This window comes from Alexandromys fortis, unplaced genomic scaffold (assembly GCF_014885135.2).
Source record: "Alexandromys fortis isolate MF-2015 unplaced genomic scaffold, M_Fortis_MF-2015_v1.1 scaffold_0, whole genome shotgun sequence".
Lineage (NCBI taxonomy): Eukaryota > Metazoa > Chordata > Mammalia > Rodentia > Cricetidae > Alexandromys > Alexandromys fortis.
The window spans coordinates 45092898-45105003 of record NW_026067949.1 but is presented as its reverse complement, the minus strand read 5'-3'; the positions used below and the strand labels follow the sequence as shown (position 1 = coordinate 45105003).

At 35.7% G+C, this 12106-nt stretch overlaps 1 protein-coding gene and 1 pseudogene across 4 annotated transcripts in view; both read left to right on the top strand.

The window, feature by feature from the left end:
- Cnot6l (CCR4-NOT transcription complex subunit 6 like) overlaps positions 1–12106 on the top strand; it is a 77587-nt gene that overhangs the window by 11106 nt on the left and 54375 nt on the right. For 3 of the 4 annotated variants that reach the window (XM_050149762.1, XM_050149763.1, XM_050149766.1), the window contains exon 2: positions 10959–11080. In XM_050149762.1, the coding sequence (XP_050005719.1) occupies positions 10969–11080 (112 nt within the window). In that variant the 5' untranslated portion in view covers positions 10959–10968. Of the gene's footprint in view, positions 1–10956; positions 11081–12106 lie in introns of those variants that run through there. The other variant, XM_050149765.1, reaches the window with a different exon arrangement.
- Positions 3850–3965, top strand: LOC126506638 (uncharacterized; annotated as a pseudogene).

Genomic DNA, 12106 nt, shown 5'->3' with positions numbered 1-12106 from the left:
TATGAAGTGGAGAAAAAGTAGAAATGATGTAAGTACACTGCTAATGGGTGAAATTTCCAGGAAATGAAAATTTTAGTTAGAAGATTAATCTGGTAGACAAGAGGTATCAGTTGGAATGAGAATAAGTTTCTTTTAAGATTTAGAATTAAAATATAATCAATAAATAGGTTTAAAGTGGTGTTGTAGATATAATCAAAATACTGAATGAAATTCTCAAGGAACTAATAAAATAGATTTATATTGGGATGAAAAAAAGAAAGCTTTCAAGGCACATTGGTTATTTTATATGAAGGAGAGAACTCAGAATAAGTGAGAATATGCCGAAAAGTCGTTTCAGGGAAGGGAATAATGAATTTTGTGTTAGTGGTGCCACAAGTCTTACTCTTAGCATTTGAGAAGCAGAACACCTAGATCTCTTAAGTTTGAACCCAGTCTTACCAGTATACTGAGTTCCACTCAGACTAGCTAGGGCTATATAATGAAATCCTGTCTTAAAAAAAATAGAGAAATAGATTGCTGCAATCTCTACTGGAGTGGTTTTCGTAATTTAGGCCCTTCTTAATTTTTGACCCAGTGTCTTCAGTATTGACTTCTTGGCCTGTAAACTTCATAGGTTAACTTTTGCTAGGTTCTGAGAACACCATTGATAGCCTGGAGAAGGCTGTGTTCTTTTGCATAGTAATTGAAGGTAAATGAAAGGAAATAAATTGGATTGAAAAGGAACCTGTTGTGCTGAGTGTTTATCTTATTTGGTGTAGAGTGTGCAAATTAGCATCACTTGCTGTTGGTTCTGTTACCACCATATATAGTTGGCTGTAATGGCCCTCACTTGTAATCCAGCACTTTGGAGATGGAGGCAAGAGGATCAGAAGTTCAAAGTTCAAGGTTCCTTGGCCACTTAGGGGAGTTCAGGGATATCGTGTGATACATGACACCTTGTCTCAAAAAAAAAAAAAAAAAAAGAAAGAAAGAAAGAAAGAAAACTAGCTCTTCCCCTAAAAATTCGTAACCAAACAAAACTCTTAATTGAAATACCAAAATTAATAAAAACAAATGTGATATGGAAAGTGTTTGTACTTTCCTATATTATTACATTATATATAAAACAGTGAAAATATTCTAAGATTTTTGTAACAGCTATATTGTGACATGAATATTAAGTTCTGTTTTTGACAAAGGTCTTAGTTACCGCTATCACTACTGTGTAGGTTGTCTAGGTCTCTGAAATCTGTGATACAGTTTCTTCCTGTATACAGATTCACAGATTCCCTGATATTCATGGACCCCAGGTTAACAATATATGCTTATTGTCTCCTGGATTTTTCTCAACTTTGTGTATTTTTTTGTGTTATTTACTTTTCTTTACAGATGGTAATAATTTTGTTGCTTTTTGTCTTTTTGAAACTAATATATGCTCATTTAAAAAGAAAAACGTGAAATGATACTAAAGGGGATCATTTCCTGGTAATTTTTTCTGATAGTAATTAAGACTGTTAGTATAGTATATGGAACTTTTAGATGAGCAATAGGCTTATATAGCCACAGATACTTTATATACAAATAAAAGTAAAATCATATTGTATATGTTTTTTTATTAAAACACATCACATTAATTTTTTATCCACAGGTATATTTTATGCTTTCAGATTTTTATAATACCACTAAAATTTCATGTGTCACATTACAAAATGCTAAATTTCCTGTTTTAAAGTGTATCTCAATGACTTTAGTATAGCCATATTATTATAAATATATCACATGCATAGTATATCAATCACAAAAGAAGCGTAATATTGAATATCATGTCTAATTCCCCTTTCTGCTTGCAGCTGTGAGCTACTTTCTTGTTGTTTTGAAAAAAAAGTTCTGTTTTGAGACAGATTTTCGTCATGTGTCTCTGGCTGACTTCGAACTCACAGATAACTGTCTGCACCTGCCTCCTGAGTGCTGGGATTCATACTTGGTTTTATGGATTGACTGTTTTAGGCATTTAGTGAAAGTGGAAGCATAGACTTGACCTTTTATGTCAGGCTTCTTTCATTTAGCATAATGAATGCTTCAAGAATAAGCCTTTTGGTAACATTAATAGTACTTTTTTTTTTGAGACGGAGTCTCCTGTGTCACACGCTAGCTTCCAAGATGCCATGGATATTGTGTAGGATGTAACCAAGGATGATCTCGAACTCTGTGTCCTTCTGCCTCTACTTTCCAAGTGTTGCCAGTACAGACATGTGTATCATTATACCCAGTTTATGCAGTGCTGGGGATCTAATTCAGGGCCTTGTATAGGCAATCTTTGTACAACTGATCTACTTGCCTGGTCCTCATGTTTATGGCTAAATAAAATGCCTTTGTTTGCATGTGGATATTTTTGGCTATTCTGAATAATTTTGCTGTAATATTAGTGCATACATATTTGTTGGGGCATTCGTTTTAATTTTTTGTTTGAGTATATTCCTAAGAATGGAATTTCTGGGTCATATGGTAATTCTCTATGAGTTTGTGAGTAATGAACATGTTTTATATTTCTTTAAGTCATGATTTTTAGTGGCTCCACTTTATTGATACTTCATTAATTTATTCAATCTCCTGATAGTTGATAATTGAGTTGATTTTTTTGGTGGTTATCAAAGTGAAAATGTATATAATATCTTTGAATGCTTTTGTGTATATGTTGTTTGCTTGTGTATGGGGTTGCTCACTTGATGTTTGGTGGAGGCCAGAATGTTGGGATGTCTTTGGTTCCTTTCTAGATCCGACATAGGTACTGGGATCCTGAACTCAGACCTCCATGCTTTCTTAGCAAGCACTCGATTCCATCACCTCCACAGCTCCCCTATGCTTTTTTAAAGGATAATTCCTACAGGTGGATTTGCAGAATTGAAAACTATATAATTTTGATAAACCTTGCCATATAACTCTTTAGATATGTATAAAATTTTACTACCATGGGGGTTGGGGACTGAAAACTCTGTGGTAGAGTGCTTAGTTTAGCATTTCTGAGGTCTTGAGTTCTGTTCACAGCACTGAAAAAAAAATCACCAGTTTTATAAAAAATGCTTGCTTCTCTAAGCTCTTTTTTTTCCCCTTCTCATTTTAATTGTTTGGATAGAATGTGATATACATTTTCCCACCAACTCCCTGTCCCTCCTCCCCTCTCTCATTCCACCCTCCCCTGTCTCCAAACTCCTATTCATGTTAATCATTGCCATTCTGAGAACAGTCATATATATATTATATATTTTAAAATACTAAGGTTTTTTTTTTTTTTTTGTCTGTGCTTTTGGATGCTTCTGTGATGCTTTATGACTTGCCTGGTCATGACCCCAAATATTTCTATTGGAATATATACAGTTTTTCTTACCGAGGGGTTATATTAAAAACAGCAAAAAAGAATCCATGGTACTGCCACTTATAAATATATATGTTTAAGACAAGGTTTTACTTACTATATAGGCCTGACTGGACTGAAATTCTTTCTGTGGACCAGACTGGGCTTGAACTCAGAGGTCTATCTGCTTCTGCCTCCTGAGTACTAAAATTAAAGGTGTGTGTCCCCAAGCCTGGCTCATCTGTAATTATAATGACCTTTGCCTTGTTGAAAAGTTCTCTGTACACTAAGACTGTAACTTGCTTTTTCTGCTTGTTTTTCTAGGAATGTACAGAACTGAACTTAGCATGACTTAGTCAGAGCTTAGATTTTATAGTTAGACTTAATTTATCTTTCACAGTGGTGGGTTTTTGTTTGTTAGTTTTGTTTTTTTCCATGTTAAGGGTCAAATAATAGGCTACATAAGTATTATTCCTGAGCTTATCTCCAGCACTTAATCTGTGTTTAAATTCCAGTTAATTGCTTCTTCGGCTTTTGGCCAAGATCAAGTGTAGCATCTGTTCTTGTCAGTTTGCTATCTGATGTATTATCTCTCCAGAAACAATATATTGTAACACGAGGGCCGCAAGCCTTAAAGAAAATCACACAGAGATTTCCATAGGTTATAAAACTGATTGGCCCATTAGCTTGGGCAACTTTTGCAGCTTATATTAACCCATTGTTCTTATCTGTGGTAGCCATATGGCTCAATACCTTTCTCAGTCAGGCAGATTACATCTTGCTTCTCGGTGGTCTGGGCAGGAATGGGAGGAATGGGCTTCCTCCTTTCCAGCATTCTCCTGTTCTCATCGCCTCGCCTCGCCTCTACTTCCTGTCTGGTTGACCCACCTATACTTTCTGCCTGGCCAGTCAGCGTTTTATTATTATTCTGTCAACATGATTGACAGAATACAGACAATTCTCCCGCACCAATATATTATGTATGTTTTTGGAATAAGTAAATAGAATAGGAATATGTTATGCATTCAGTACATGTATAGACCTGGTATTGCAAGAATAGTAAGCTGTTGGAACTTAAAAAAAAGAAATTCTGCTTACTCATCATCTGTGGAGTATTGGATGTTTCTCAGCATTTCTGTATATCAATTTCCTTACCTGTAAACTATCAGTTAATATGTAATTCATAATGTTAGTGAAATGAAACATGAGAGCACATACAGATTCATCTAGGCATGTGCTGGGCATTTAGTCATGTCTTCTAACTTATAAACCCCGTCTTTCTTTATCTTACTAAAATTGGGTTCAGAAGCTAAGAGTTTCAAGATAGTGTGATCCTCAGTTTTCAAAACTAGGAACGTCATTTGGGATTAGTACTGATTGAAAAGAGAGCAAATCTTCAGTTAGTAATTAAGAAGTCACTTGGTCTGGATCTGCTTCCGACAGAGGAATCTAAAATGGCTGCAAGACACTTAAGGAAATGTTCAACATCCTTAGCCTTCAGAGAAATGCAAGTTAGAATAACTTGAGATTCTATCTTATACCTGTAAGAACGGCCAAGATCAAAAACACTGAAGACAAATTATGCTGGAGAGGATGTGGTGTAAAGGGAACACTCCTGCATTGCTGGTGGAAGTGCAAGCTGGTACAGCCCTTTTGAATATCAGTATGGTGATTTCTCAGAAAATTAGGAACCAATAAAGACCTAGCAATACCACTTTTGAGTATATACTCAAAAGATGCTCAATCGTCCACAAGGACATGTGTTTAACTATGTTTATAGCAGCATTGTTTGTCATAGCCTGAACCTGGAAACAACCTAAATGCCCCTCGACCGAAGAATGGATAAGGAAAATGTGGTACATTTACACAATGGAGTACTACACAGCAGAAAAAATAACATCTTGAAATTTGCAGTCAAATGGATGGATCTAGAAAACATTGAGCATTTTCTCGGTTGTAATACTGGATATGGATTTTGTGTAATTAAGTTTCAAAAATTGATAGCAAATACCATTGACTCTACAACTACCTGTTATTTCTAGTATATTAAATGTGTATACTGTTACTGTTTTGTACTAGCTAATGGAACAAAAGTGTAGTTTTTAGTAACAGAACTAGACATTTGCTCCTCTGTGACCTTTAATGAGTTTATTATCTAGGTCTAAAATTTGGAAGAACATTATATTTTGTGTGCTTTGTTGCTTTTGTAGAGCCAAGAAAACAGAAATTGAAAAAGGTTCTGGGGCGTTTGTAGGAAATGAACAAATAAATTTAATTTCTTCTGATAAGATACAAGTTTCTCTTTCAGTGGCCAGCTTGTTTTTACTTTGGGCCATAGCATGGGAACATTCTTGACTCAGAGCCTTTGTAAGTTCTCAAGTTGTTTATTCTTTTAACCATTTAATTTAGGAGGAACTATTTTCAAGTTTTCCCTTTTTTTCTTTTTGCACAAAGCACTGCCTATTGATAGGGGTTTGTATGAGTAGAATGGATATTTTGGTGAGAAATTAATCATGCCCCATTTTACCTCCCCCAAAGGTTTGATCCTTTTGTTTAGTGTTGTTTTGGATGATTGTGAGTCAGCATTGAATCTACCTTTCTTTAGAATCTTTTCATAAGCAAATGTGGAACATTTTCCTTTGTGCTTTTTGAATGTTATCCTGGACAGTTTGATTATTGAAAGTTTTCTGTTTTACACTACTCTTTCTAGTGGAGACTAACAGATTTAGATAATGCTTTCCTATGTTCTTGACTTTGGTTCTCAGAAAAGTAATATTAATTTTATTAACTCTTCATATATTACTGTTTTCATCTAACACTGGAACATTTTATAATTTGGTTCATTTCAAAAATATGGGACAATTATTACTGATTATTTTTAGACTTTGATATCATTAATTTTATATTCAGGGTTTAACTTAAGATATTTTATCAGAAAACTAAAGTGATGAAACGGTTTATTAGTTAAACTTTCAGCTTTTTGCTTTTTAATTTTTAATTTTTTAAAAGCTTTTATTATATATATTTGTGTTTTGTTATGGGTGTTGGGTCTATTGGAAGTGGAGTTACAGACAGTTGTGAGCTGCCATGTCGGTGCTGGGAATTGAACCAGGGTCCTCTGGAAGAGTAGTCAGTGCTCTTAATCACTGAGCCATCTCTCCAGCCCAAACTTTCAGTTTTTATACTGTTCTCTAGGAATTGAAACAAACAGTAATTTAAATTACTGGTTTTTTTAAATATTTATTATGTATACAATATTCTGTCTGCACGTATGCCTGCAGGCCAGAAGAGGGCACTAGACCTCATTACATATGGTTGTGAGCCACCATGTGGTTGCTAGGAATTGAACTCAGGACCTTTGGAAGAGCAGGCAATGCTCCTAACTGCTGAGCCATCTCTCCAGCTCCCCTGTTTCTTTTTTTTAGGTGCAGTATAATTTTCTTAGTTTACATATGAGGTTGTTTTGTTTTAAGGCAGGGTGTTATGTGGCCTTGCCTTGACTGAACTCTGTGTGTAGCTTTGAAGTACAGAGATCCGCTTGCCTGTCTCTTGAGTGCTGAGACCACACCTGCCATAGGTAATTGTCTACACACACATACAAAAAAAAAATGTGAAGTATTATTTAAGTCATTGATTTATGTATGGTCTGAGACAAAGACGGAAAATAGGAGGAATTTGTATAAATTGTTATGTTGCTTCAGGTTTTTGGTCCCTTTTTTGTTTGAAGACGTTGGGCCAAAAGTAGTTCTGTATATGTCATACCTTTAAGAGGCACTCCTGCAGTTCTGTAGGATACGTCATGCCTTTACAGGCACTCCTGCAGTTTAGTTTGTCTTATTTTGGGTCTCTATATAATTTATGGTTGACTTCGTTTATAAGAGCATCTAGAGATGTTACTATTTCTAGGATTATCTAAAGAAAAAATCTTGGTAATATACGATTGTGTTTGCTGTACATTTTCCAGATTGTACCACCTGTGAATTTAGTGAGATACTTTTCTGTGTGCTTAACTTGATAGTAATTAGCTCTTGTAAGAGAGAACCACTCATGATGGCTGGATCTTTCCACATCAGCCATTAAGAAAATGTCCTTCAAGCTTGCTTATAGGACAGTCTTAAAGAGGCATTTTCTGGATTAAGATATCCTCATTCCACATATGTCTAGGTTTCTGTCAAGGTCACAAAACCAAGTTGAGGTATTTTCTCAGCTGTGTGTCCTCTTTTCAGATGACCGTATCTAGTTTCTCCAAGTTGTTAAAAAAAAAAAAACTAACACAATATATAAATAACATCTATCATAATCCCTTCTTGTTAAGTTTTATAAAAATGATAAAACATTAATGAAACATGTTTTTCATCCATCCTTATTGTATGTAAGGGTTATGTATCATGCGTTTGAATGTAGTTCTATTTACTTTGCTTAATACTGTATATGATCCTAGAATGGAATAATGCCCACAGAATTTACATGTGTAATAAAATAAAGCTTTTATTTTCTGAAAAATTTAAGAAATATTTAAAAAAAAGCCAAATGTGGTAGAAATCAAATTTATCTCTATGAAAAATTCTTATATTCTTTGTGCTTTATAAGTAATTATGCAACATTTATAGAAAATAGCTTTTATTATTATTATTATTATTATTATTATTATTATTATTATCATTATTATTATTATTAGAATTGGGCTTCCAACTGGATTGCCAGATGATACAGAGAACATCAGGACCGCCCCTTGGATTCTTGGTGTCAGTAATTAAAAAAAAAATTAGGAATGAACTTAAAGGGAAGCGCAAGGCATTTTTATTAGAATTTAAAGAAAAAAAAAATCCGTGCTGGAGCGATGGCTCAGTGGATAAGAGCTTTGCCTGCTCTTCCTGAGGTCCTGCTTTCAATCTCCAGCAACCTCATGGTGGCTCACAACCATCTGCAGTGAGATTTGGTGCCCTCTTCTGGCCTGCAGGGATACATGCAGGCAGAATACTGTATTCATAATAAATAATGGGCAAGCTGTATATCCTCAGTAGGTGCAGGGAAGGGAAGAAAAGAAGTCACACCATGGAGGTCAGACATGTACCAAGCAGCCACGTGGCAGGGAGGGGAATTTTAGGAAAAGAGTAAGGAAATCCAAAGTATTAGGAAAGCATATTTACATTCTGGGCCAAACCCAAAAGAAAAAGAAAAGAAAGTAGAAAAATTGTACCTTTCTAACTCAGGCCTCAGGGAAGTAGGCAAACTGGTCAAACTTCATGGTAGCTTATAGTGACTGCAAGGGGCAGGGAGCAGGAATTCTGGGGAGAGTCTAGTATCTCGTTTAAACAAAGTTTATTGCATCTATCTATCTTTTTAACATGGCTTAAGTTGAGCCTGTCTTTGTAGGTGTGGTCAGGTGATTGACTTAGCCCAACTGGAATGTTAGGTCTCCACCTAGGCTAGAGATTTTGTTCTCTTGACAAGACGGATTTTTTTTTTTCTACCTTAAGATTGTAACTCTAGGGCTGGAGAGATGGCTCAGAGGTTAAGAGCACTGGCTGCTCTTCCAGAGGTCCTGAGTTCAATTCCCAGCAACCACATGGTGGCTCACAACCATCTGTAATGGGGTCTGGTGCCCTCTTCTGGCGTGCGGGCATATATCGAGGCAGAATGTTGTATACATAATAAATAAATAAATCTTTAAAAAAAAAGATTGTAACTCTAAATAACATAATATGCTGAAATTAGAATTGTAGAGTTCACCTGGAGACTGGGGATAAATAACCAATGAAGAAAGCTTGCCCTCTACTCCTTTAAGTAGAAGGAAAACTGACATAAGAAATTTTGATTGTGGTCTTATAAAGCTAGCTTTGATTTCTTGGTGCAGGATGGAATACTACTATGCTTTATTTTTGATATGCAAAAATTTTACACCTCCTAAAAGTAACTCTTATATTTGGAATACTATTCTTAACTTAGAAATAGGCACAGATTTGAATACTTGGTTTAAGGGCATATGTGAGAAAGAACAAAGAAAAATGAACAGAGAACCAATTGTAGAGCTGAGAATGCAGTCTCATTCTCAATGTGATTTATTGAGTGGTGGGGATCTTACATGGCATGTGCCAGGTTATTGACAAAATAAAAAATTAAATCAACTAACTATATGTATTTGTGATAAGGATAACATATAGATTCTTAATTAGACTCGTGACGTTTTCATTTGCTGTTGTTTGATCTGAAGTGGATTTTATCTTCTGTCTGCTATCAAAGCAGTAAGTTTTGTATTGGATGCCTTGAATAAAGTTATTATCAGGGCTTTTTGTCATCTGCTTCATACTTAGCACATTAGAAGTGGTTTATGATTGATTTCATCACTATTGGTGATTGTGCTGTCATTATGAAGTCAGTCACATTTTTGTTTTAGTTGGCATGGTTCTATAATTTATCTAGTACTTTTAAGAGCAAAAGGGAGTGGCAGTAATTGCTTCAGAACAGATATGTATTTACCTATTAGGATGTGTTGATGGCAAGTAACAGAAGAAAAACTTAACTTGCAGCAGTCAGGAAAGCATACTGTTTGTGGGTGCTGCACGTGTGATTTATTGAGAAATCTGCCTTTTGTCTTTTCTAGACTGCCTTATGAGGTCAGCTTTCCTTGTCGTTGGGTGGCTATGTGGAACTATCTGGGCTATACTCTTGTTTATGATCAGCAGGAAAGAGGATCCTACTTCTTACAAACAGAATGAGTCTTGAGCATTGTCTTAACTAATGCCAGTGTCAAGGAGAAAATCATATGCTATTAGTCTTGAGATATCTGAGTATTACTCAAATGGAGGGATGGAATTACATAACTCTTAGACTATTTGGAGTTCTATTAAGGAAACTAGTTGTAAGATCAGCTTTTCTAGGAAAGCAGTGCAGCTTGACACAGCAGAAGGGAGTTGGAGAGCAACAGTGTTTTCTGCAGTCTATTTGCATTTTCCCCATAGGCATCTGTTAAAAGAGTTTCTCAAAGCCTAGTACTGTAGTGTTTTTCTTCAAGTGAGAACGTTGTAGTATAAGATGATTTAACTAGCTTGGTGGTTTGGTTAAAGATTACACCAAGACAGATTACTGGGTGTGGAGGGATGGTAAGACATTTCTTAGAAGAGTTATTATAATGCCATGGACAGAGGGACAAAAGCATGGTTGAGGCTTTGAGGTGAGTTCCAGCCACAGCACCAGAGAAGTATGGGAATATCTCTGAAGAGAATAAGAGCCCACTTGACAGAGGAGGGAGATTTTTCTTATACCTTTTGAGGATGGGGAGGTTCACCAGAGGCTGCAGACAGATTCTTAAGATTTGCAAGCAGGAAACAGGGAAGGAGAGAAAAAGAAAGCTTAGCGCGTTTTCTTTTTTTGGTACTATATTTTAATTTTGACTAATTTCCTCAAATCATTATAATAATAATAATCGTAACTTTAAAAAAAGCTGTGTGTGTGTGTGTGTGTGTGTGTGTGTGTGTGTGTGTGTTGGGGGAGCGTGCCAGATGACAACTTTCCAAAGTTAGTGGTCTACTTCTACCATGGGTTTCTGGGCTTGAACTCGATATCATTAAGATTTCGCAGAAGGCACTCTTGCCAGCCCTAACTATAATAATTTTTTTTCCCACAGACTAATAGGGATGCCAAAGGAAAAATATGATCCTCCAGATCCTCGCAGAATTTATACCATCATGTCAGCAGAGGAGGTAGCCAATGGGAAGAAATCTCACTGGGCAGAATTAGAAATCTCGGGTGAGTGGAATCTGCAGCATTTTGTGTGAGATATAATAGCAATAATTGGCAAGGGTATTGCTTTATTTATAGGCTCTTTGTTGTCTTTAAACTGAATGAACTAATTGGAAACATGTAAGAATCCTGAGGTACTTAGTGTTTTTTTGATCTTTCTAGATACTTTCCCTTTCTTTTGAGATTGTCTTGATCAAGAACAACTATCTGCAGTTAAAGATTTTCAGAATTTAGTTTCTGGGTAAAATTAGGTTCTATAATATAATAAATTTTGTGTTGGCTTTTCTAGAGTAAGTTTTTGCAAATTAAAATCTTTGCCATCCTTCTCTTAGCTCAGTGCTGGCAAAGAAGGAACCCTGAACTCTGTGTAGCAATACCTGCTAGTTGTGAATAGGGCATGTTCAGAATTAGTTGAAGTAGAATATGATTTGAAAAATTGTCACCCCTGATGTGGGATGTCCTTCTGTATATGTGTTGCTTTTATTGGTTGATGAATAAAGCTGTTTCTGCCGATGACTTAGAGTAAAGCCAGGTGGGAAATCCGAATAGAGAGAGTAGGCAGAGTCAGAGAAACACCATGTAGCTGCCGAACAAGAGGTATGACTGGAACCTTACTAGGAAGCTACAGCCTCGTGGTGATACACAGATTAATAGAAATGGGTTAATTTAAGATGTAAGAGCTAGCTAGAAATATGCCTAAGCCATTGGCCAGTGTTGTAATTAATACAGTTTTTGTGTGATTATTTGGGTCTGGGCGGCCAGTAAATGAATGAGTAGCTTCCGTTTACAAAACTGAGTCTGAAAATGAGAAAAACGTCAAATTAAAACTGAAAGACATTGTATAAAATACCCAACTGATACACTTGATGGTTATCAAGATTGTGAAAAATAACAAAAAGACAGAAAGTACCTTAAGTCAGAGAAGGGTTAAAGAGACATATTTAAAATAACCTGAATTGAATTAGAGAACCAAAAGATACAAAAACTGGTAAATTCCAAATAAAGCCTGAGTTTAGTTACTATTACTGTATC